This window comes from Papilio machaon, chromosome 25 (assembly GCF_912999745.1).
Source record: "Papilio machaon chromosome 25, ilPapMach1.1, whole genome shotgun sequence".
NCBI classification, from domain to species: domain Eukaryota; kingdom Metazoa; phylum Arthropoda; class Insecta; order Lepidoptera; family Papilionidae; genus Papilio; species Papilio machaon.
The window spans coordinates 382644-407243 of NC_060010.1; the positions used below are offsets into that span (position 1 = coordinate 382644).

The 24600-nt window shown below is 34.3% G+C and overlaps 3 protein-coding genes across 5 annotated transcripts; 2 read left to right on the forward strand and 1 right to left on the reverse strand.

Annotated features, from left to right (window-relative positions):
- The first annotated feature begins 10 nt into the window (after positions 1-10).
- Positions 11-18651, forward strand: LOC106710541 (serine protease inhibitor 77Ba). Its single transcript, XM_014502625.2, has 2 exons — positions 11-1302; positions 18624-18651. The coding sequence occupies exon 1, from the start codon at positions 96-98 to the stop codon at positions 1299-1301; it is 1206 nt and encodes a 401-aa protein (XP_014358111.2). The 5' UTR covers positions 11-95; the 3' UTR covers position 1302; positions 18624-18651.
- On the reverse strand, positions 2639-15581 carry LOC106710343. Of its 3 annotated transcripts, none has more exons than XM_045684303.1 (14): positions 15435-15581; positions 14144-14291; positions 12631-12718; positions 10939-11120; positions 10193-10383; positions 9431-9543; positions 8934-9099; positions 7902-8140; positions 5119-5256; positions 4751-4871; positions 4308-4435; positions 3835-4055; positions 3420-3603; positions 2639-2967 (listed from the first exon to the last, which is right to left on the reverse strand). In XM_045684303.1, exons 1-14 carry the CDS (start codon positions 15463-15465, stop codon positions 2821-2823), a joined length of 2097 nt encoding a protein of 698 aa, XP_045540259.1. In that variant the 5' UTR covers positions 15466-15581; the 3' UTR covers positions 2639-2820. The 3 variants fall into 3 exon arrangements, with proteins under 3 accessions (XP_045540259.1, XP_045540261.1, XP_045540260.1); XM_045684304.1 differs by having other exon boundaries at positions 2641-2967; positions 4751-4868; positions 15435-15580; XM_045684305.1 differs by lacking the exons at positions 14144-14291; positions 15435-15581 and having other exon boundaries at positions 2640-2967; positions 10939-11130; positions 12631-12696.
- Positions 18652-19485: 834 nt separating the features above from the next.
- LOC106710439 lies at positions 19486-24339 on the forward strand. The gene is made up of 4 exons (XM_014502497.2): positions 19486-19600; positions 21032-21153; positions 21765-21952; positions 23792-24339. The coding sequence occupies exons 1-4, from the start codon at positions 19567-19569 to the stop codon at positions 24240-24242; spliced, it is 795 nt and encodes a 264-aa protein (XP_014357983.2). The 5' UTR covers positions 19486-19566; the 3' UTR covers positions 24243-24339.
- Positions 24340-24600: the final 261 nt, after the last annotated feature.

The window sequence follows — 24600 nt, forward strand, 5'->3', positions numbered from 1 at the left end:
TAAAAACAATTGTAACCTATTTGCGTTCCAGCTGCACTCATTCATTCCTGATAACACGTAGTTTCACTGCAATTGTTCACAAGAACTGTGTAAACATGATTCTCAGAAGCGTTATTTTAACTAGTCTATTCCTAGTTGTGTCAACTCAAAAATATTACTGTAGTCATGCATCTGCTTTGATGCTGATGAAAAGACCAGCTTACGAGTTCTCTATAAAGATTCTGGATAGAGTATCCCATGAGACCGGTGGACATTTTGTTTTCTCTCCAATGTCGACGTGGTTGCAATTAATGCTGCTGTCAGATGGAGCAAGAGGAAGGACGTTGTCGGAGATATGGAAGGTGACAAGACATCACAAGATGAAATGCTTTCGTAGCAAGATCAGAGACATTTTGAATCTTACGGATAAAGAATTAAAGTTGATGAATAGACGTAGCAGCGTCATTGTTATAGATAAATTAATGAAGGTGAACAAGCGATTTAAGAATGAATCTGAGAAACATAATGGTGTAAAAGTGTTGTCTTTGGATTTTAGTGACCCGGAGCAGGCAGCGGCTGAAGCAAATGCTGTCATAGAGTCTGACATGGATGGTGTAATCACTGAGGGGGTTTATCCGACTGATTTCAACTACACGGTTCTTCTGATGATGGATACGACGTACTTTAGAGGTGATTGGAAATTTCCTTTCAATAGTGTCTATACTACTGTGCAGCCGTTTTATTCTCAGCAAGGTGAACAGCTCGGTGATGTGAAGATGATGAATCAAATATCGTATTTCAATCTAGTTGATATACCACGAATAAAAGCTAGAGTGTTAGAACTTCCTTGCAGTGTAGACGATCGGGTTTCAATGTTAGTTTTTTTACCGACCGAAGGTACTGTATTTGATATATTCTTCTCTCTAAATGCTATTACACTAAGAACTATCTTTAATTTGTATAAACAGAAAGGAATGCAGCTGGTTAATGTGAAATTACCGAGGTTTAAAATCATCACTGATGTTGACACTTTACCAGAATTGTTGTATGATATGGGAGTGAAGAGAGTTTTTTATCCACATCTTGCTGATTTGAAAGGAATTAGTGAATACGGTGTTTACGCTTCTTTGATGTCACAAATCGCAGATATAGAGGTCATAGAAAAAGGTATCACGGCTAAATCCGTTGCAGAATTTTTGGTGACAGATAAAAAGAATACAGCTACATTTTACGCAGATCATCCATTTGCTTTTCTTATCGTCGATAAAAAGACTGAAATGATTTTATTTGCTGGAAGTTACAATACACCTTCTTTGTATTAAACTTTTTTTTATATTAATATATCCAGGCTTTATCTCACTCACGTGTGCTCGGTGTGCAAGATTTTATTAAAATCTTAATGTTTTCGCTTAATTTTTATGGTCGTCCGCTTGCCTGGCCCCAAACGACCTTGGGAGGAATAAATTAAAATAAAATAACGTAATTATAAGATAACTACAGCTAAATACTTCATATCCTAACAGTGGTAGACGCCAGCAACAACTACATCTGTTGCACGAATGCCCGGTAAAATACCACGACCACACAGAAGACATGCGTCAGTCAAGTGGAAGCAATTTCGCGTTTCGTCTGATGAGTATGGTGCCAGGCTTAATTTTAGTCCCCTTTCCTTTCCCACCTTATAATGAAAGGATGGGAAGGGGAAGTGAATTTGACCGAGCAGGGGATGCATAGGAAAGGGAAATAATATTTTCCTGTGCGTCCGTTTCTCCGTCTATTAAAGATACATCTGCAAATTTCAGATGTTTACGGGCAGCGGTCTCTCGTTCGCCACCTTAAAATATAAAAACACTTAAATTCAATATTTTAAATACTAAATACAACGATGATTCGAGACCCTTTGCTGTGTTTTATATCAAAACTTCTGACATCGCATAATTGTATGAAAAAGAGAGAAAATCTGTCTTTAATTCACTTCTGAAATCTTTGCCACGTTAATGTCAATATTCAATAATATTATATTAAGTATTATAATCACTTTATAAATTATTGATTTACATTTTTTACTTTATAATTATAACTTTGCAAGATTTATAAAATAAAACAATTTTTCACAACATAATCTCTTTTTATTTTGGACGTTAAAGTATATAAAAATAATAATATCTCGTATTATGACTAGTATCACATTTACAGCCTCATATTATTAAAAATAATACAATTATTTGATATTAGCTAGCATATGTATATTATAAAAATTGGAGTGTCTTAATGTAAAATACAAAAAAATGTTGCTAATTGAAAAACCAATTTTTAAAATTTTTGTCTGTGTCTGTGACTTTTACGGGAATTTAGCTGATGCCCGCGGCCATATTATAATGTCACTTTTTTTTTTATTTCTTCGAAAAATAAAAGGTATATTTGGTACAATTGGCTTTTGATATTAATATAAAAAAATAACAACCTTCTTATTTTTAAACTAACTTATTTTTACATTTATAAAATAACATTGGTATATAACAAATTCAATTTCAAATAATTAAATGATTTAAAGAAACAATCCATGTATTACAATGTACTTTTTAAGACTTACAGGAAAATACAATGTCTTTTTTTTATATACCTAATTAATTTGCTGCTTTTATTCACAACCACAGTATATTATAACAAGACAATGATTTAATTCGATTTCTTGTCACATTGAGAATTTTTGCATTAACAAAACGTCTTAATTATCTGTAATTCTTTAATTCAATAAACAGATGGCGCTAAAATCTATAACTTACACGTTTAAAAACCATTATAATGTAGAGTAGTCCATTGTACTGCAATGCCATTGAACTACTGAAAGGCAAAGACCAGTATGAGAATGGGCACGGCGATGACGCATGCGAGGTACACCGCAGTGCGCGGTTCACACTCCGATACAATCACAAACTGTTCGTTCCACAGAGAGTCGTTGTTGCGAAGTGGAACTTCTAGAACTACCTGGAGATTAAACATAACATTATAAAATATTGGAACGAAGTTCCTTATCGCGCGTTGTGAAAGGGGGCTAGACGGAAAAAATTCTTACGAAAAGTTGTCACGACACTTTTTGCTATAGTAAGTATGTTAACGACGAATGAGCGCTACTTCACCATGGCAACGACGTGACAATATATAACGAAAATTCATAGAAATAAAATGTACTTCTTGTGAAGACTTAAGTTTTTTATTCATAGAATAAACATTGGTTCCTTCACTAATTAATTGAAAGGAACTTCGTTCCATCCGGGTGTCCCTTGACACCTCTCAAGTTTTTTTTTTATGTCCATGTATTTTTCCGAAATTCCACTCACCGGGCAGATATGCTTAATTACATATGAATCGCAAATGTATTAACAATTGCGGTACAGCGCCCTCTATTGTTACAAGAATGCTTAAAAGAGGAAAGTTACCTTCTGTGCGGAGAAGATGTCTAGCGTGAGGTCGCAGCGATCGGTAGTGTTGGTGCACTCTCGTAGTGCTGTGCGCGCTACGTCGTACCGCGTCTTCTGCAGCTCGAAGCGAGCGCGGATGAAGTTCCTCTGCACTTCATTCTCAGAGTTAAACACGAAGAAATAATACCCGTTGGCTGGCACCCTGCAATTATAGATACAGGTGAACATGAACTAAGAACTAAGATCAGTTCCTAAGTACTACTAAAGAGTAAAAAGAGATTAAAGTTTTGCCAGATGGGGGACGAATAACAAAGTCTATGTTCTAAACTTAGATAAGTTAGGTCTTCCTTAATGATTGAATTGCAAACTGTCACCAACCAAAGAGCTACAATGTTACACGTATGTTGCTAGAGACGTTCTGTACTGTACATACCGGTATGTGAGTGCGTTAGCCCTAGCGGCCTGCGGGTGGTCATCACCGGGCGTGCAGCGCGCGTGCGGCGTCAGCGGCAGATTGAGCAGCAACCCCTGACACTCCAGTAGCGCCTCCTCACTACTGGAGAACGAGGACCAGAATTCTGAGTTGGACATATCGAATGCTGTCGTCTCGTTCACTTGGCTGTGATGCTCCGCGTAGCCGTCAGGAGTCAGACCCTGATAAACAGAAATGAAACGTATTTATTAAACTTTAATAAATACGTAATGGATCAACGAGTCATATTATATAATGTGCACATGATGTAGGTTGACTATGAAAAATTACGTCTTTCAATGAAGGCGATAATGTAAGTAAAGGGAGGAAATGAAGGGATTTGAAGGTATTGTGTCTGTTATTTATAAGTGAATGATAGAGACGGCAATATTTATGTTATTAAGTCACAGTTAAGAACGTTTATAAAGGTATACCTCCTCTACATCTTCCTGTGCGGTGTTCCTGGCCTCGTCGTCTTCGTTTAGTTCCTTCTTGAGCTCGATCTGACCTAGCATTAGATCTCTTCTAGCTCTTGCTTCTTCTCTTGTGTCACGTCGTTTTTCTGGAATTACATAAATTCAACTATTGTTAGAAAAATTAGAAAGTTTCCGGTTACCTTATACAAATTATATGCAAAATGGTTTAAGTGAACTCCTTATGACTCACAAGAGATCGAGCAGGATTGTACGGGAGCAGTAAATGAGATGGTTCATTAGAAATGTAGCAGCTGGTGGTTCACCGAAAACAATAACATTTTGTAGAAGTGTATGAGAAAACAAATATGAATCTCTGCTTTACATTTTACACCTTTTTGAAATAGTTTGCCTGTAGATTTATTTTAATGCTGCAACTGTGTTCAGCAAGGTAACATACTTACGTTGTCTCTGCGTCTTGTTCTTCTCCTCATCGATGGCCTCCACCAACACTTTTCTCAAACGATCCAATTCATCTTCACTGCCTGTCACCTTGCTCATGATTAAAGACCTGTTTAATGCCTGCTGGAAAAAATTATTAAAGGTTTAAAATTTTATAAGATTTTTCTTTGGAATTCTGGGAACTACAAAATATTTCTTTCAAAATGTCGTTAAAAACAATTACTAGATTAGTAAACAAGTGTTTTTTAATCCAGTTTAAAGACAAAAGGACAGTTTAAAGGTAATAGTTGTTTAAATAAAATGATTAACTTGTAAGTATCTTGTTAATTGTATTAACAGAAGAAACTTTGTGATTATTAAATAATTTTACCTTTTCTTGGTAATCGACACCCATTGTCTTATGCAGTTTGTACAGAACCTTTTTTCCCCTGTCTCCTAACGCTTGCAGTTGTTTTAGAACGTCCTCAAATACTTCTTTAGAACTTACGTCTGTGTCCGTATTATTTAACTGTGAAATAAAATTATCGTGATTTAAAAAAATAACTGTAGGAGTAATTTTAAAATAAAGCAAAAAAATAGTAAAAGTGAACCGAATCGAAACAAGGCGTAACAGGAAAGACATGAGTTCGAAGCGAAAATGAAACAAAACTTATATGAGACTATGCCCGCTGTACAAATCTAATATAAATTTTGTCGAATTCGTTATGAACACTATCTCGCGAATTTTCGTGCAAGATCTTCTGACTGCATGCTTTACATCTTATATTGTCCCGTGACTCGCAGCTCGCACTCGAAACGAAAATCAATAACTCTATACAGCTACAAACAGAGCTGAGCTGCGAGTCAGTCCGCTGATCTGTTTCAAACATGAGGTCATGAACAGTGCTTGCTCATATTTTATCGGATGTATTCTTGTTATCTGTCAGTACAAATAATTAACTAATTCCATTTCCATAGATAACATTTAATTAGAGATGATTAAGGATAAGTAAATATTTTTTTCTAAAAATTAATTTAATCAGTACAGATATGAATATGATGTGTTTTATAATTGAATAATTAAATATGTACATATTTACTATGTATATATATTTAATTATTCAATTATGCAACGATTATGTAAACTATTTGTAACACTTGATAATTTTGTTGTGAATTTTTATCAAATAATTTTACTAAATACGATTCCATGACATCATCAATAATAATTACTAGAATTTGAATATTGAAAACACATGTTCTTAAAACTACTAACCCCATCTATATTCACAAAAAGGCGCTATCTTCTAAAATTGTATTTTTATTTTCAAATAATAACACAGATGTCACTGTTTAAAATACCAAAATAAATTGTGATTATTTTATAATTGGTCATCATTCTCGAATTCTCGATACATTTACATTACGATAGTTAGCTAAAAGTGTTTGTGCTTCCAAATTTAGTTCCTTTAACGTTCGATAGAGGCGCTGTTCATGTTTTCATACAAAAAGGCAACTCGATACATTTACATTACCGTAAATCAAAATGTTCGTGCTTGGGGCACGGTGCTAGCGGTCGTTCTTGACTTCGATATTGCAGAATTTAAATAATAAAATATGCAAGCACTCATGAGTTAACTTGCCGTCATAGTCGGCCTAGACGTTCCGTATATTACCCGGAACAAACGGCTTGCGGATACAGATAATAGAAAAGAGAGTGCAAATAGAACATATTTACGGAATATGATTTGTTTTATTCAATAAAAGGTACAGATATTCCATTTTTATTACAATGTAAAGATTACTGCTATTATTTTATCAACAGAAGCCTATAAAACACTAGCTTATGTCCGCGACTTCGTCCGTATTCAATTATAACAAAACATAGTAGACTATGTGTTCTTCTAGACCGACTTATTTATACCAAATGTCATACCATGCAACCATTGTGTAGGTACCTTTTGACAAACATCCATCCAAACTTTCGCATTTATAATATTAGTAAGATTTCTTCGAGTTTATCAAGCCTCAATTTTACCAAGATATGCCTAACAATAATATATATGATAAGAACATTTCAGATAAGGTAAACTTTCCATAACATGGAATTTACAATGTAATATAAAGGAATTAGCGTATAATTGACTTATCATAATTTGTGTGAAATTTGTTTCATTGTTGTATATATCGTTAAGGTTACAAAAAAAGTGCGTCATTTTATATACCAGGGTATATAAAATTCTAAGGCTTTTATCTCAGAGATGGTTTAATTATTATATAATATGAGATAATGTACATAACATATTTAACTTTTGTAATCACAGTATTTCATAATATATTTACTATCTTTTGATGGTACATTCCTTTATTGTTTGGTTTAATTTGTATTATTTTATTATATTACTAACTGACGCCCGCAACTCCGTCCGCACGGGATTTAAAATAACGTAATAAGTACCTTTTGTATTCTTCTAGAATGTTCTACATATATGTCAAATTTTATCAAGATCCGTTGAGCCGTTCCCGGAGATACCTTCTAACATACATCCATACATATCCACTTATCCAACCCTTTTATCGAAATAGAGACATTCGAAATGCGATCTTGAGAAATAAATATAAACCAAATGCAGTTTTGGTGATACGTATTTAAGGGTTAAACATACTTTATTATAACCAAATCGGAAATGTCGTTTAAAACCATTTTCTGCTGATATAATTACTCTCTAAAACCGTGATAATTAACTCAAATTCTATATAGTAAATATGAATAAGTGAGAGTCGAAGGAATTGAGATATTTTTTTCGCTTATAGATGTTTTTCCCCAATCAAAATTTCTCGCCTATGAGAGTTTTTCATCGGGACCGGACAATGACTCTCCCTTATAGAGGTTTTTCATTTATCCAAATTCGACTGTAATTATTTATCTATCTATATACGAGTATATATAATATTTTATTTTATATATATATATATATAAAAGAAAGTCGTGTTAGTTACACTATTTATAACTCAATATCTGTCGAACTGATTTAGCTGAAAATTGGTGGGCAGGTAGCTTAGAACTAGGAGACGGACATAGGAACTTTTTTATCTTGTGGGCATTTTTTTTATTCCACGCTGACGGCTTCGCGGGTAATTTATACTAAATATTATTTTAAATTATAAACTTACTTGAATTTTTGTGTTCTCAGTATCCATTTTAATGTTTGTAGGAGATTCATATTTCTCTGTTACAACTATCGTATTAGTTGTTTCAATTGAATTGTTTATTTTCGTAGTAATTTCATATTGTTCTGTTGTAGATTTTATGTCTGGTGTTTTCTTAACTTCTGCTGTATTGTTTGAATGGAGAGTTTTTTCTAGTGATTTATTTTTAGCAACTTCTTGATCGCTAACATTGCCGTCTATATCTGAAATTATAAAAAAAAATAATAAACAAAAAGCTTCATTTTCTAATAACATTATTTTTTATTTAAAACTAGCTTTTACCCGCGACTCCGTCCGCGCGGAATAAAAAATAGAAAACGGGGTAAAAATTATCCTATGTCCGTTTCCTGGTTCTAAGCTACCTGCCCACCAATTTTCAGTCAAATCGATTCAGCCGTTCTTGAGTTATAAATAGTGTAACTAACACGACTTTCTTTTATATATATAGATAGATTAGAATTAGCTTACTAATTTTATAAATGCGAATGTTTAGATGGATGGATGTTTGTTATAAGGTATCTCCAAAACGGCTGCATGATTATCGCTGAAGGCAGACATATAGAGAACACATAGGGTACTAAATAAGTTTTTTTAATCTCGCGCGGAGTCGCGGGCGACGGTTAGTACTTCATAAGTCCTTTTGTATAACTGTTATCATTGTATCAATAAATAATTTGAACAAAGTTATTATTTGAGGTTATCAAAATAGAATAAAGTGACAATAAAGTAAATGTGTTTGCGGAACACTTAGCGAGTTCAAACACTTTAAGATATGTCAATAGTTTTGAAATTAGAACGATTGCTTCGTTACACAATACTGAAAAGAACTGATGGAACTGAGAAGACGGGGACATTATGATGTTATTAATTTAAAAAAAAACCAACTGACTGTGTGTTACTCCGGGCAACAATAAGAATTGAATGACATCCAACTCATTAATATTAGTTCAGTCATTCAAGTTACAGAAGGGGAAATGTTAATTTTATGAAGTTTACCTTTAAAAGAAAGCCACTGTCTAGTGTCTCTATCAACATTGGTGTCTCTATGTCTGTGCAGTTCAGTGAGCGCCATCAGATGCGACGGCGGCCGATAGTACTTCAGCTGCTCATCTTTGGCCGCCTGACGTATTGCGTGGAGTCGCTCCAAAATCTCTCTTAGTTCCTACAAGATTGTTTACATGTATTCTTCCATACTCTATCAGCCGTCATATTTGAATTCACTGCCTTATGTATAATTTTTCACAAAATCCACCCATACTTTCTTTAACCTCTACCTTAGTAATCACAATCAATGTCACGTAATTTTACATAGACATATTAAAATAATAATCGTTGGTTTCTGAGACCACAATCCCCATATAAAATATATTGTTATCTGTTTTTTGTCAAAGATAAAGGATGACGATATGTTATATACAGGATTTTTGGTCTCGGAAACCAACGATTAGACAGTCTTTTAGTAGTTATATTTTTACGTTGCATTTTATACATACTTTGGGATCGTGATCAGTGACGTCAACACTTGGTACGGGATCCGATGACGTCATATTTCCTCGTTGCATGGGATCGTGGAAGCTTACGCCAGCTTTGTGACGTTTCATAGCACCTGAGAACATACTTATGTTAAATAAATTGTCTTATACATACTTCTATATCGTGATCTAATTCGATTCCAACGCCATCTAGTAACAAATAGTGAAAGCTTTCGTGTATTATTTCTATTTCTTTCTATGACTAGGGTAAGTATTTTTGCCAATCAGTTTATATTATAAACGTATCAGTCGCTCTATTTGTCCTGTTCTTAACAAAGTGCAATGAACTCTGATAGCCCAGCTATTGTATGAGATATGAGAAGTGCTTCGACACTTTGAGGAACTTATGTCGTATCAAAATCTTTATTTGATATAGATTATTTATACTGAACTGTTATATTGCTGTAATAATCTGACTAATATTATAAACGCGAATGTTTGGAATTATGGATGTTTGTTTGAAGGTATCTCCGAAACGGATCAACGGATCTTGATGAAATTTGGCAAAGATGTAGAACATAGTCTGGAAGAACACATAGGCTATTAAGTTTTTTTTTAATTCAGTGCGGATGGAGTCGCGGGCGAAAACGAGTACACTATATAAGTTACCAGAAGTAATTTAGCTAGTATAATCTACTTGAAAAAAAAGATACTTTGGTCCTGAAAAAAATTAGTATCGCCGATAAATAAATTAAAGGCATGATTGTTAATGAAGCTACTTACCAGGATCATTAGCCTTTCCATCGACTTTTTTCAATTCCTGCACCTTCTCCAATAGTGTAGTATTAGATAGAAGACCTAGATTATAAGCTTCTAGCAGTTCGTCTAATTCTTCTGACGAGTTGTCTCCGATGTATGCGCATTCCTTAAGATGCTTGTAGCCTTTTATCATGATTAACGAAGCACCTGGCCATCTAGGAAAAATAAATCATATTAAAGAGTTTTCTGCCTGTTTTTTTATTTTTTAATTTTTTTCATTATCTTTATTGATGCTTTCTTAAGTAGTGTTAGAACCCACAGTTATATTTATTTCAGAAATTTCTACTACAGAGAAGACAGGTGTCTAGTGGAAGAAATTCAGCGATTGTTGTGTGTGCTGGTATTCTAGTGCCCTATCGCCTCCTTCACTCTTCTTTTTTTTTTCATGTTTTGGATATAAAACTATTCTCAGATGCAATGTTTTTTTTATCATTAATATAATTATAAATGTGAATGTTTAGATGGATGGTTGGATGGATTAATGTTAGAAGGTATCTCCAGAACGTCTCAACGGATCTGGATGAAATCTGAAACCGATGTAGAACATAGTCCGGAATAGCACATGAGATTTGATCCTTTACTTTTTCATCCTTTTTTAAATTGCTCAAGGACGAAGTCGTGTGCAGAAGCTAGTCTTATCATAAAGTATACAAAAATTTGTGCATAATTTACTTTTTGTTTCTTTAAAAGTGCGTGAATAAAAATAATACCTGACACAAGTGGACACGGTAACCGAAGACCCCTTTAATAGATAGAATCCCCAGTATTCCTTCATATCGTCTTCAAGCTCCAATTCCCGGGTCATGGAGACGGGGACCAGTTCATCCGAAAGGCTTGGAGGACCTGGCACCACGAAGGCGTTGAAGGTAGCGTTCGACTTCACCACTTGGCGCTAAATAATACTGCAAACTTTAATATGTTATAGGTTTGATTGAGACCAAGTAAAATGCCACATCATAGGCATTTGGTGAAGTCTTTCAAACTCTAATATCTTACTAATATTATAAATGCGAAAGTTTACATGGATGGATGGATGTTTGAAGGTATCTTCGGAACGCTTCAAAGAATCTTGATGAAAAAAATGGAGTACAAAATTTAAGGATTCGATTGCCCTCGAAACAATAGACCATGTTTTCCACTGCTAACGTGATCTTTAAATCGGTTAAACATAAAACAACTGGATCATAAACGTTAATTTAAAATACCACAGATAAATAAAAATAGCTCGAGATCGTACATTGATTTTGACCTATCTCAGTATATCTTATTAAAATAAATAAAACATTGATGATAGAAGTAGGCTATACAAATTCAATACGTGAACGACTGAAATAATTTATTTAGGTACTGCACTTGACATTTCATATAACCGTTGAAGTCCACTGCAGTGATATACATATTGTCGTCCCTTTTATATTCCTTGACGAAATAGAGAGAACATTTTTTTTTATAAAGTACCAAACGAACATACGGCTACCTGAATTCACCGAAGCGAAATGTCCGCTGCCCATTGACATCTTTAACGGAGGACGCATACAAATAGGTTCCTGTTACTATGCATCCCGTTCTCAGCCAAATCCACTTCCCCTTCCCATCATTTCCTTATAAGGGTGGGAAGGGAACGTGGACAAAGGCCTCCAGCACGCACTCATCAGACTGTACGCGGAATTGCTTCAACTTCACGCCTGTCTTCTGTGTTGTCGTGGTATTTACGTACAATTGTGCACCCAACAAATATTGTTGTTTCGGGAACTACCACTGTGGTATTCTACTACTGCCGTGTTTTAATAAAAGTGTTACTGCAATGGAATTCTACGTTTATATTTGATCAGTAGTCGTCCTTGCATAACAATTACAACCTATCCGATATGTTATCACGTAAAGTTTATCACTGACAGACAGACTTATACATTGATGGTGTGATAAATGGGTAAAATGGAGTTCTCAGCATATATGTCACCGGCAAATCGTGAATGCCGTCTATTTGTTATTTACTTAGGTAAGTTGTTAAAAGTAAATTGCATTTGAATGAATTATTTCACAAACTATATTTTATAAATATATTTCAGCAAGAAATTTCACATTTACAAGTGTTGATATAAAACACGTCATTTAAATTGTTTAAACTTTAGTGTAATATAATAATTAATTAATTAAGAACGGCATAACTGTGATCATCCGGTGACGGCACCGACTAGTTTCAGACCCATCGGGGTTCCATCGTCAAAATTCATCATCGTCAACATTCAATTCATCGGGTTTCCAAAAATAGAGACAAAAGTGTGTCGATACAAGTATTAAAACAGTCTAAACTCAAGGCAAGAATGAAATGTCTTTGCATTATAATTACGGTATATGTTTTTGTTTCGTACGAAGTTATAATGAGAATCCAACGTACGTACCTGACACCAGGTGGGTGAGATTTTGCTGTCAATGAGTCGCATGTCAGTCATACTCATAGGATACATCTGACCGGAGAATACTTTGTACCTGTAACAATGAAAATTTACATAGAATACTAGCTGTCGCCCGCGACTCCGTCCGCGCGCAGTTAAAAAATAAATGAAAAATATGTTGGCCGATTCTCAGACCTACTGAATATGCTCACAAAGTTTCATGAGAATCGGTCAAGCCGTTTCGGAGGAGTACGGTGACGAAAACTGTGACACGAGAATTTTATATATTAGATAATGTATATTCAAGTTTCTTTTCTTCGTCATTTTTATACGTCCTTAGTAACTAATTGCTAAAGGACGGTGGTACGAAATTCGGGGTAATGCGGCGTAGCGGGGCGTTAGCACAATACAGCGACGCGCTCGAAACGAGCGGGAGTACTGTTTAAGTTAAAATCTACTAAACATTTAGTTATTTAAAAAAAAATGGGACTCATCTGCAAGCACTTCCATATTAAAATATTTTTAATCAAAATCGGACCACCAGGGGCGGAGCATCGTAGTAACAAACAAAAAAAAAACAGTCGAATTGATAACCTCCTTCTTTTTGAAGTCGGGTAAAAATGTATTTGAAACACTAAGTTTTCATGATTAGGTCATAATTAAAGTTTCTAAACTACTTATTTAATTAATTTTTATAGTAGTTTCCAGAAATTTGTTTCTCTGACTTTCATGAAACAGATATCAAAAACAGGTCATAAAAGTGACTTATTACGCAGTTCAAATGTAACTTTCCTTTGTATAAAACAGTTTTATAAGATTATAGTTTATCTTGATATCTAAAGCCTAGACATTTAATCAGCGAATTGAAATTTTTATTATTGGTATATGATATATTGTATTCAGTTGTCAAGGCGATATTGTGTGATCTTTTTGTTCTTTCAATTTTATTCATTCATTTTATTTATTTATCTTTATTCTAAGTCGAACTCTAGACTTAATCCTCCCTTTTTCCAGAACTATATTTGTAAAAGATTTTATTTTCATCAAACACTTTTTTATAACTTTAAAATTATTTGAAGATACTAGATTATAACTTTATGTTTCGATTGACAAGACAAATTTTAAGGTTAAGGCGCTGTTGGTCGTAGCACCCGCTGCGGGCTTAACTACGTAGAGATTGGCTCACAAAATCGATGGGTCCTATGTATACGGGCCAAAGTAAAAAATTTATAATTTTTACTTTTTCGTGTTAAAAGCTACCTCTTAGTGTTGTTAACAATATGCACTAAACAAAATACATATTTACAGGTGTAAATGTTTTTTTTGCTAAAGTAAAAGGGCCTATGCGGCCTATTTTCCTATATAGTCGACACTTTCGAGAGCCTTTCTTGAAAAGTTGTCAATTTTCACATTGGCCCTTATTCGTAAGAGCCATCGAAATCCGATTCCATCCGATTACTTCACTTTATGACTCATTATAGATGTAACTGTCATCGAATAGTTCGTAATACTGACTTACCTCATATACAAGGGTATGAAGATAAACATGCAAGGCAGTACTATCATCAAGGCTAGTAGCCTGCATAGTCTTATGGGACCCTGGTAGCAGGCTCTCGATGGTAGCTGGCTGAACTGACGTGTCGGACGTGGACGGTTCGCTAGACCCGCTGTGAAAGTAAAAAAAAAATATGTCCATCTGTTTTCCTTCGTCGGAATCTTAGTGGAACCAATTTTGGAACCAAAATAGATTATTTAAAAAAATACAATTATATCTAGATAGGTTTTGTTATATAGTCGTCTGAACTTATATATACCCTTGAATTTAGTAAACATTGACAAAAAATTATAAAATAAAGCAGATTTGCAAGTTTTTTTTCAAGGAGATCGTCTTTTATCATAATACGTCCGCGTTTTATAATAATTTAATTAACATCTCAGGATTGAATACGTACAATTTATGCGTGATTTTGAAATATCCTTAAATGTATGTAGAACGAAAAGGTCAAGTTAACTTGATTAGGAAAATATTTTTGATGGTTTATATTTGTTAAACCTTTATATCTTAGTAAGTACAGTATTGATTTAAGAAATCAGTCAGTTTTCTATTTTAATATTATAAAGAGATTTGATTGATATTTAATACAGGCATAGGTTCGAGATAGAATGTTCGGAGCACAAAATTGAGGCGTGTAAGGACGCCTTCGGAGATCTATTTTTTGGCAAATATCCGCAATGTCATCATTTACATTTCAATTTAATCAAATACAACCTCTTTTTTAATGTTTATTTCTTAGATTTTAGTAAAGTTTAATAATATAATTAGAGGTTAAATTTTTAAAACATTAATAAAAAAATTCACATTAGTGTTTATAAAAAAAAAGGTTTTAGATATTCATTTGTTTTAAATAACAATAGTTTATTTTACTTTTAATTTTTTACATAACACTTTCCCGAATTTGGGATTTTTTCCCATTATACTGGTATAACTTTTGCGTCACGCACACTGATGGAATTTCGAAAATATTACGATTAAAAATGTCTAACTTGTACGAAACATTCTCGAGGTATTACATCTATGAAAAACTAGCTGTCGGCCGCGACTCCGTCCGCGTAGGATTGAAAAAAAAACTTTATTAGTAGCCTATGTGTTCTTACAAACTATGTTCTACATATATGCTTTTAAGCGAGATCAATTCAGCTATTTTGGAGATACCTTCAAACAAACATCCATCTATCCATCGAAACATTGGCATTTATAATACTAGTAAGATTATAGATATTTCAGTGGCAATCAACAATTAATAACTTACCTTCTAACGGCACTAATTCTTGAGGATCCATGATATTTTATGTCATACCGATTTCAACAAACTAAGTCCTTATACACTTTATTCTCTTACAATCACATTGTTAAACTATTCCACTATACTTCTGTGTATAAATTTATAATTTATTTTTAAATACGTCTTTGCATGAACACTTCTTTAGTAAGAGTTTTACTGTTCTTTTATTTACTTTTTGAATTCCTGGAAAATTACAATTGTCACTTGTTTTATTCAATAAAAATGGGAGAAATTACCTGAAAAATATGCCTTAGGAAGATATATGAATCTCAAAAATATTTCTGTCGAGTCATAGATAACTTTCGTTTCTATATCAGTTATTTATTTTGCTATCATTAAAGAAAAATTACAACAATTAGCAACATTTTTACATTTTCCTGACAGTTTATGAACTTCCTTAGTGTGAAATGTAGCTTAGATTGAAAGAAGCTTTCGACAGCTTGCGTGATTTCGTTTGTTTTTGTAAAGAAAAGAGATGGCAACACTCGTATTAATACAATGTAGAACTATCGTCACTTGTATTTCTAGTACTATAAGGCCCTTCGTACACAAGGCAACGTAAAGTTTAAATTAATATTGTATGGTTGCGTCGCGAGTATCGCGTTGCGCGCGCTCCGTACATACAACGATGAATCGTCGACGCGTGTCGTCTATTTTCTCAATACAGCCATAGCAACTATAAGTCAACTTTAGACTTTCCTTTCGACGATCTTAAGAAATAGGTTGCGAGCGACTGGATTTGGCGATGCGAGCTGTTAACATAACCTCTATGTCTTGTGTAAGTCGCTCGAACGTAACTTACGTTGTCTTGTGTACGAAGGGCCTATGTATCTTTGTGACATGATGTATGAGCACGGTGTAATCACGTTTTTCAAGGGTCGTAGGGGTCGTGCTATGTTTGAGTTCATATAACTAATATCATTATCTACAATGTGTGTCGGTTTGTTTGTCTACAAACGAATGCAGACGATCACGTGACTTAGGCATGGTCGCACGAGTTGATGTTTGGGTTGCCAGCTCTTGGGATTTACTCGAATTTTTGGTGCTTTTATAAAAGGTTTGCGATTTCGCTGATAGTGTTTTTATCAAATAATGTTACGTATGGATAATGTGAAATAGGGTTTGCGTAAAAAGGGAGTAAATTCAGATTTGACAGCCGATAGAAAAGTATGGATAAGCACTACTGATTCCAACATTACTTAGAGAAAAGGACAGTATGATGTGTGTTCGGGTCTGAGATAGCCCTATAGTTTAATAGTTTTTAAAAAAGTCTATTTTATATTTCTAAACTCGCATTTTTTTTTCCTATTATCTCTAGGTTAACTGTCAGCATCATAAGGTCAAGTCGAAATTCATGCCTACGATAAATTATGTTCAGATAAAAAATAATATTTGGTAAGTTGATTTTTTTGGTGGACAAATAACTTCATTTAGTTGTTGAAAAAAAAATATTTTTTTTTTTACTATTTTTCTGAAATGTTTTTATAAAATGAATTCTTAAAAATGATTATTACTAACCTAAAGTATATTTGGAAACAAGGATCGAACCCTATCCTATCAGACGTTCAACAGATATTTAACAAAATTGTAGAGTTTACTGACTTTGTGACCGTGTTTTTAGTGAATTTTTAGACAGCTCAAATGTTTGGGGATAGTTCATTGACCTATTGAATATATAATTGGAAGTAATCGCAGCTTGGAAGAAACTTTTTCATATATTTATTAGATTATCAATTATTGTAAGATTTATATGGTCATTGACCCTTACATTAAAGTATTAAGCACATATTTATTACACATATTCCAACCAAAACTTATTCTTTAATAAGATGTTAATGTGAATAATTTTATACGCAGTAAATGCCTACTTATTCACACAAAGATCTTCCTACATACCTATTAATTTGAAATTCAAAATACAACACAATAAAACAGTCTTGTGTTAAAAATTAGTTTTAACAATAACTAACACAGATAATAAAAGAACGATCACAGATTGTATAAAGAAATAAAGAACGGTTCAGACGCGAAATGTCGTAACTTTTATTTTAACAATTTATAAACTTTATTTTATCGCGTATTTAAATAATCGACGCGCGTCGTCCGCGGCGATTGTTCCGACACTGGCAGCATTATCGTTTAACGCACATTTATATTGTAAATATATAAATAGCTCGTGCTATTTTTTTTGTCATAATTACACGTGTACGATATAACAAAAGATTTTCCGCCAACTCTAGTTGTATTTGTAATGATTAAGATAACAGAAATAAAAGTATATTACATCTATAAAAGTTGTAAATAAATGAAAGGGGGCTTTATTTAATGATGTAGGCATTTTAATATCTGGACATTAAGAATAATTTAGGTTAACAATGTTTTAATTGCAAGGAAGGCAGACCGCATATTGTGGAAGGCAGGAAGAAAGGTGTATATCACGCAGTGGGAAGATAAGGCTTTTTTTAGAGGGGAATGCTTTATGCATTACTCTGCGCTCCGGAGGAGACGCGTTAGTGATGTGGTGTTCTCTTCCGGATGGGAAGCATACCCACTAAACCCCTTTGTTCTTCCTACGTGGTGGCGAGGCCAAGGGCACGCTTGCGCTTTCGTCCGCAGGGAGGATAAAGGCTGATAATGATGCTGACCACAATGTTGATGATGGTTTTAATGCTTTAAACAATTATTCATAGTCATCTTATAATTAAAAGGTATTTTAGACTTTTTATGTAGATAGAATGAGGAAAGGAATATATTGAGAGAAATGAGAGGGATATAATTACGAACATGACCGTTTAAAATGCTATATTATGATGTAGGACAGTTGAAGTTATTTACTAATTAACAAAGCGTCCTGTCTCATGTTTATCAGTTAAAAGGAACAACAGATCAAGGGTTAATCACTATCAATTAAGTTTAAATAACATCTATAGTGTGTCAATTCTTTGAATGGTGTAAATAGATGTTTGTTAATAGTGTAATTAATGACATTTACTGTATGACCATTTATTATACTGATTAACTAATAATTATTATTACTAAAACCCTTGATACTTAGCGGACAATAGCAATTGTTGTCTCACACCACTCACTCTGACCCGAAGTAGTAATTCCGCGTTTTGTCTGATGAGTGTAGTGCCTCCTTCCCACTCTTTTCTTATAAGGAAAGGATGGGTAGGGGAAGTGGATTAAATGGAGGAGAGAACGTTTAGAAAAGGGAAATATTCTTTCTTTGTGCGTCTCCTCCTCCGTCGATTAAAGGTAGGTAACGCATCTGCAATTGCGGATGTTTATGGGCAGGCAGTTGCTTGGCCATTTCGGCAAATTCAGGTGGCCGCTTACTCGTTTGCCAATTTGTAATATAAAAAAACTGGTCTCCTTAGTGTAGATATCATTTGACAAAGACTTTGAGTTCGCAGTTACATTAACACTTTCTCCATGATCGATCGTGACAATCGTGACAGATTAAATAAACGTCAAATGTGGCGACATCAACACGTGTAACTGATCAATATTGTTTGATACAATATTATACTTTCGTTTAATTGTTCACGTGGTGATAATTGTACACAGACTGTTTTTCGTAACCGTTACTGTTTTGTTTTGTCAAAGGATTATAATGGTAAAGAGTTTCTAATTAAGTTAAATTAAAGGGACACAGTAGAAATTGTAGAATTAATGGTTACGTACGTTCTCTAGCGGACTTTCAGTTGATTTTAGAATGTGTCGTTTACTTCATAATAGTCTATTAAAAAAAAAAAACAAATGAAATCGAATATTCGAATACGTATTCCATATTTAATTTTAAAATCCGTTTATTAATAGCCAGTAATAAAAGATAAAGCTATTGTCTGATTGCAAGCGAATATATCGCATAATAATATTAAAACCACACCCACTGTAACACAGCCATTGGTCGTTTGTACTGAGTCTGTCCACCAATCAGAAACTGATTTCGCAACCCCCTATTCGTAATTTAAATATTTTTCTATATTATCCCCTCAGTCGCATTTCGTACGTCAGAGGAACAACATCTCTTAATTGTGGAATTTATTTCTGATAGTGCCACTGTGTCACTGTAAATAGTTATTAAAAAGTGTTTATGCCAACCGTTAGTGATAAATTGTCTGGGAATTGTGAGTATTGTATAGCAAAATCATTAATTTTTAAATTGCATGAAAACATATTGAAATAACCAAAAAAAAAAAATAGAGATTCCTTTCCTTCGTAACAACCAATTTGTCCGAAAGTTGTGAACCATTATGACGTGGAAATACTTAGGTACTTGATTTAGATTTCATCATATCCCAGAAATGTTTACATTACTAATAAACAATTAATTATGAAAAATTAATTTCTGTGGCCCATAGTCTTCGTCTTTTATCAAGCAGTCTCCCGCGATACCGTCCGTACCAAATTAAATTAAACTTAATTAGTAGTTTATGTTCTTCCAGCCTATATTCTACATCTATGCCAAATTTGAACAAGATTCATGCAGTCATTATGAAGATACCTTCAAACAAACATCTATCCATCCATCCATACATTCGCATTTATAATATTAGTAAGATTAAAGACATTTATCCTTAAGAAAGGCACAAAAACTCTTGACATGATAGTGTTTTCTGATTATTTGTTGAGCGTAAAACGTCTCTAATTGATGTAAAAGGCTAAATTTACGTGTATTGTAGATATTTGTGCATTGTGATAAAAAGGACAAGTAACATTTATAAATCTATATATATATAAAAGAAAGTCGTGTTAGTTACACTATTTATAACTCAAGAACGGCTGAATCGATTTGACTGAAAATTGGTGGGCAGGTAGCTTAGAACCAGGAAACGGACATAGGATAATTTTTACACCGTTTTCTATTTTTTGCTCCGCGCGGACGAAGTTGCGGGTAAAAGCTAGTAATAAATAAAAATAATTAGAGTACAAAATGTTTATTGTTGGTCAACGACGGATGTCACTATCGCCGGATGTATCTATGTTTGGACCCGGCTGCTCGTATTTTTACTCTATAGGTATAATGCATTTTATTATATTCATTCATAAAAATAGACTTTATAATGCAATTAAAATATTCAAGATAAATTAACCTGAAGAACTCCAGAGCGTAATCAATCATACAGTTTAGGCTACAGTTCACAATGGTGTGGTCATACAGATTTCTGGAAAAAAGGTCTCTTTTCGCCTGCTAATTTACAGTAATTTAAATTATGAATGGCTATTTTATGAAACAGTAGACTTTCTCCTAAAGCATCACAAATCAGTACCAGAATATTATCTAAAATATTAGGAAATACCTATATTTAGTAGACTACTAGCTGTCGCTCGAGATTCCGTACGCTCGTAATTAAAAAAATCTTAATAAGTAACCTATGTGTTCTTTCAGACTATGTTCTATATCCATGCCAAATTTCATGCAGATCCGTTAAAGCGTTCCAGAGATATCTTCAAACAAACATCCATCCATCTAAACATTCGCATTTATAATATTATTAAGAAGTAATATTAAGGCTGATCATAGTAAGGAATATTTATAGGTACTCCTTTCATAACAGGTAACCTATCAGCGATGGCATCAGACCAGGAATCGTCAGATGAAGAGCCCGATAGTGAAATGTTAAGTGATGACTTGTACTTGCAGGATAGTGATGATGATCGGCAGACCAGAAGTGTTCAGGTTGGTGAAGACCTTTTGTTTATGCAAACCAGTTGCGGAACTGTCTTATAAGACAGAAAGCCTGGCTTGCCTATTATTCTAGGATTACCAAATGAGAAATGTTTTCAGTTTCAAATAAACATCGTGTAAACTGTAAATTGAATTGTTTTATTAAATAGTTGTAGACGCCAGCGACAACAATATCTGTTGCACGTACGGGTCGGCTCGCTCGGTGCAATACTACGACCACACAGAAGACAGGCTTGAAGTGGAAGTAGTTCCGTGTTTATCCGATGAGTGTGGAGAGGGATGCCTAATTTTAGTATTATTACCTTTTCCACACTTTACTCATAATGAAAGGGTAGGAAGGGGAAGTTGATTTGACGGAGAAGGGAATGCATAGGAAGGGAAAATATACTCTTTCTGTCTCCTTGTCGTCGTCGATTAAAAGTACGCAACACATCTGTAATTGCCGCTATTTATGGACAGCAGTTGCTTCGCCATTTCAGGTGAATTAAGGTGGCTCGTTTGCCATCTTATATGAAAAAAAAAATTTAAATTATAGCATTCGTAGTCACGGGTTAAGCTTTTCAATGGTTCTGTACGATGTTACACTAATTTCCAATATTTAGAGTCTATCAGAAGATCTACCACCACTGAACTGCTTACTGCGACCTCCTCGAAAGCTGTTCACAAACTGCCGAGAGCGCTGGCGACAGCAGAACGTAAGCGGTGCCTTTGCTGAGCTAAGAAGATTGGTGCCCACACATCCACCGGACAAGAAGCTATCCAAGAACGAGATACTAAGGATGGCGATTAGGTGACTATTAAAATTACTACTTCTTATAATTATCATTATCAGCTATGCGTCACTCTTTCACTATATGTACATCCTTACTGAGGAGCTCAGAGCCTACCCCAAGTTAGGGGGTGACTAGGCCATAGTCGACCACGCTGGCCCATTGCGGGTTGACTTACACACATATCTTTGAATTTCTTCTCAGATATGTACAGCATCACGATGTTTTCCTTCACCGTAAGAACGTCGGATAAATGTACATATGTAAATCGAGAATCGAACAAATTGGTACATGGCGGGATTCGAACCCAGGAACTGCAGATTGCAAGTCAAGTGCTTAACCCCTGAGCCACCGACGCTCTGTGTCTCTGAATTATCAGTATAGACATACTAGGGCTGGTTGAAAAGAATCCGAAACGACAATAAAAAAAAAAGAAATAAAACAAAATTTTACTAGAAACGTAATTTGCAGTCTTTTACGATCTCAATACATGTAATTTTAGGAAATAATAATTATTTGTTTAAAAAATATTCAGCTTTATAGTGAGACAGTTTTCATTTTCATGAAAATGGAGAAAACGGAGGTTCGTGCCGTCATAAAGTTCTATGTTTTAAAAGGGAAATCGGCGACCCAGATTCAAACTAAGTTGAATAGTGTGGTAGGGGGTTCTTCACCTTCATTTAGCACTATCCACTCTTGGGTGGCAGAATTCAAACGAGGACGAACGAGCTGCAATGACGCTCCCCGTAGCGGAAGACCAAATGAGGTAACTACCCCAGAAATGGTCAGTAAAATAAAAAATATTGTATTAGAAGACCGTCGATTAAAACTCAGGGAGATAGCCCAAATTGTGAACATCTCATCTGAACGCGTTTTGAACATATTACATGAGCATTTATCTATGAAAAAGGTTTGTGCCAGATGTGTGCCGCGGCTTTTGAACGACGAGCAAAAGAAACAAAGAGTGAATGTTTCAAAGGAGTGTTTGGAACTTTTTAGACGGAATCCCAATGAATTTCTTCGTCGATTTATAACAGTTGATGAGACCTGGATCCACCACTACACGCCGGAGACCAAAGAGCAGTCTAAACAGTGAACTAAAAGCGGCGAACCCGCACCAAAGAAGGCGAAGACGACATTATCGGCAGGCAAGGTTATGGCAACCGTATTTTGGGATGCTAGAGGTGTCATCTATGTGGATTACCTTGAAAAGGGGAAAACAATAAATGGCCCATACTATGCAAACTTGTTGCAAAAGTTGAGTGACGCAGTGAAACAAGAAAGACCCCACTTGAATAGGAAAAAAATATTGTTCCACCACGATAATGCACCGGTCCACACTGCAAAAGTTGCGATGGCAAAAATTAAAGAGTTACGCCTCGAATTACTGCCCCTCCCGCCATATTCGCAAGATTTGGCCCCCTTCGACTTCCATCTGTTCCCAAATTTGAAAAAATGGCTCGGAGGGCAGAAATTTTCGTCCAACACTGCAGTGATTGACGCCGTTAATGGCTATTTTGAAGGACTTGACAGTTTTTTTTATAAAAATGGAATAATGGCCCTGGAGAAGCGTTGGTCTAAGTGTATTGAGCTAGGAGGAACATATGTAGAAAAATAAATTAAATTTATTCAAATATCTCTTTTTTCTCTTCTTCATTCCGGATACTTATCAATCAGCCCTCGTATGAGAAGGCTGATAGACACAGTTCTTTTACTTCGTACACAAAAGACTGATAGGAAATTTAATTCAAAGTATTTTTTTTTGTAAAAAAAAGTATTCGCAGATTTACATAAATATAGTATAAAGCTGTTGAAAATGTTGAAAAATTTAAAGTTTTAACTGTCTCTTTCTTTTTAAGATACATCGGTCTACTCTGTGAAGTGCTAGAGTGGCAGAAAAGTCACGGTCTACTCACTAATAAGGAAAACACTGATCTTGCTGTGAAATGCGAATCCCCTCTAAGTCCACAATCCAGACACCTCCGTCTCAAAAGACCGTATTTTGATGATGACAAAAGACCGAAGATCGACGGAGAATTTGGAAAATATGGTGATGAAAATGAAGAGAACCTTCGCAGAAATATCCATAGAAGTGTTGGTTTCAATAAGGATTATTATTTCGGGAAAGATCATGTTAAGATTTTGAGGACTCAGTATTATTTTCCTTCTCGATGGAGACAGAATGTTCCATTTAGGAATTTGGCTGCTGAACGGAATGGAAATAATCTCTTAATGATAGCACCAGCCCAGAGTAAAGAGGATGACAGTAAAAGTGGTAGAAGTAAAGATAAAGATGGTAAGGATAAATAAACATGATAGTTTTGTTCGCACAATTTTGATCTCTGTTATAATTTTTGTGCTAAATAAATTACATTGTGCACAAGAAAAAGATTATTTTAACTTTTATTATAGAGCTGAATAATTGATTTAAATACTTGTTTAATATTATTTGTTATATTATTCCAATAATTTTATTTTGTGTTATTATGTTTCGTCAAAGTATCGGGCCTCGTGTTTTTTAAATATCTATTTGTCACGTTTTATTTTGTCAAATGTGTATATTGTATTTTAATGACTGTGTATGTATGTTACAAAAATAATTTAATACTTAATTTAAAATATATTTTTAATCAATTTAAAACAATTGAAACATTATAAATAAAAATTT

Excerpts from the sequence above, each read along its gene's own strand:
- LOC106710343 (XM_045684303.1), bottom strand. The coding sequence starts at position 15,465 with ATGGATCCTCAAGAATTAGTGCCGTTAGAAG. Across the intron at positions 12,719-14,143 it reads TTCATACCCTTGTATATGAG|GTACAAAGTATTCTCCGGTC; the intron begins GTAAGTCAGTAT and ends TCATTGTTACAG. Across the intron at positions 4,056-4,307 it reads CACAGGAAGATGTAGAGGAG|GGTCTGACTCCTGACGGCTA; the intron begins GTATACCTTTAT and ends TCTGTTTATCAG.
- LOC106710541 (XM_014502625.2), top strand. The coding sequence starts at position 96 with ATGATTCTCAGAAGCGTTATTTTAACTAGTCTATTCCTAGTTGTGTCA.
- LOC106710439 (XM_014502497.2), top strand. The coding sequence starts at position 19,567 with ATGCCAACCGTTAGTGATAAATTGTCTGGGAATT. Across the intron at positions 19,601-21,031 it reads TGATAAATTGTCTGGGAATT|GTAACCTATCAGCGATGGCA; the intron begins GTGAGTATTGTA and ends CTTTCATAACAG. Across the intron at positions 21,953-23,791 it reads ATACTAAGGATGGCGATTAG|ATACATCGGTCTACTCTGTG; the intron begins GTGACTATTAAA and ends TTTCTTTTTAAG.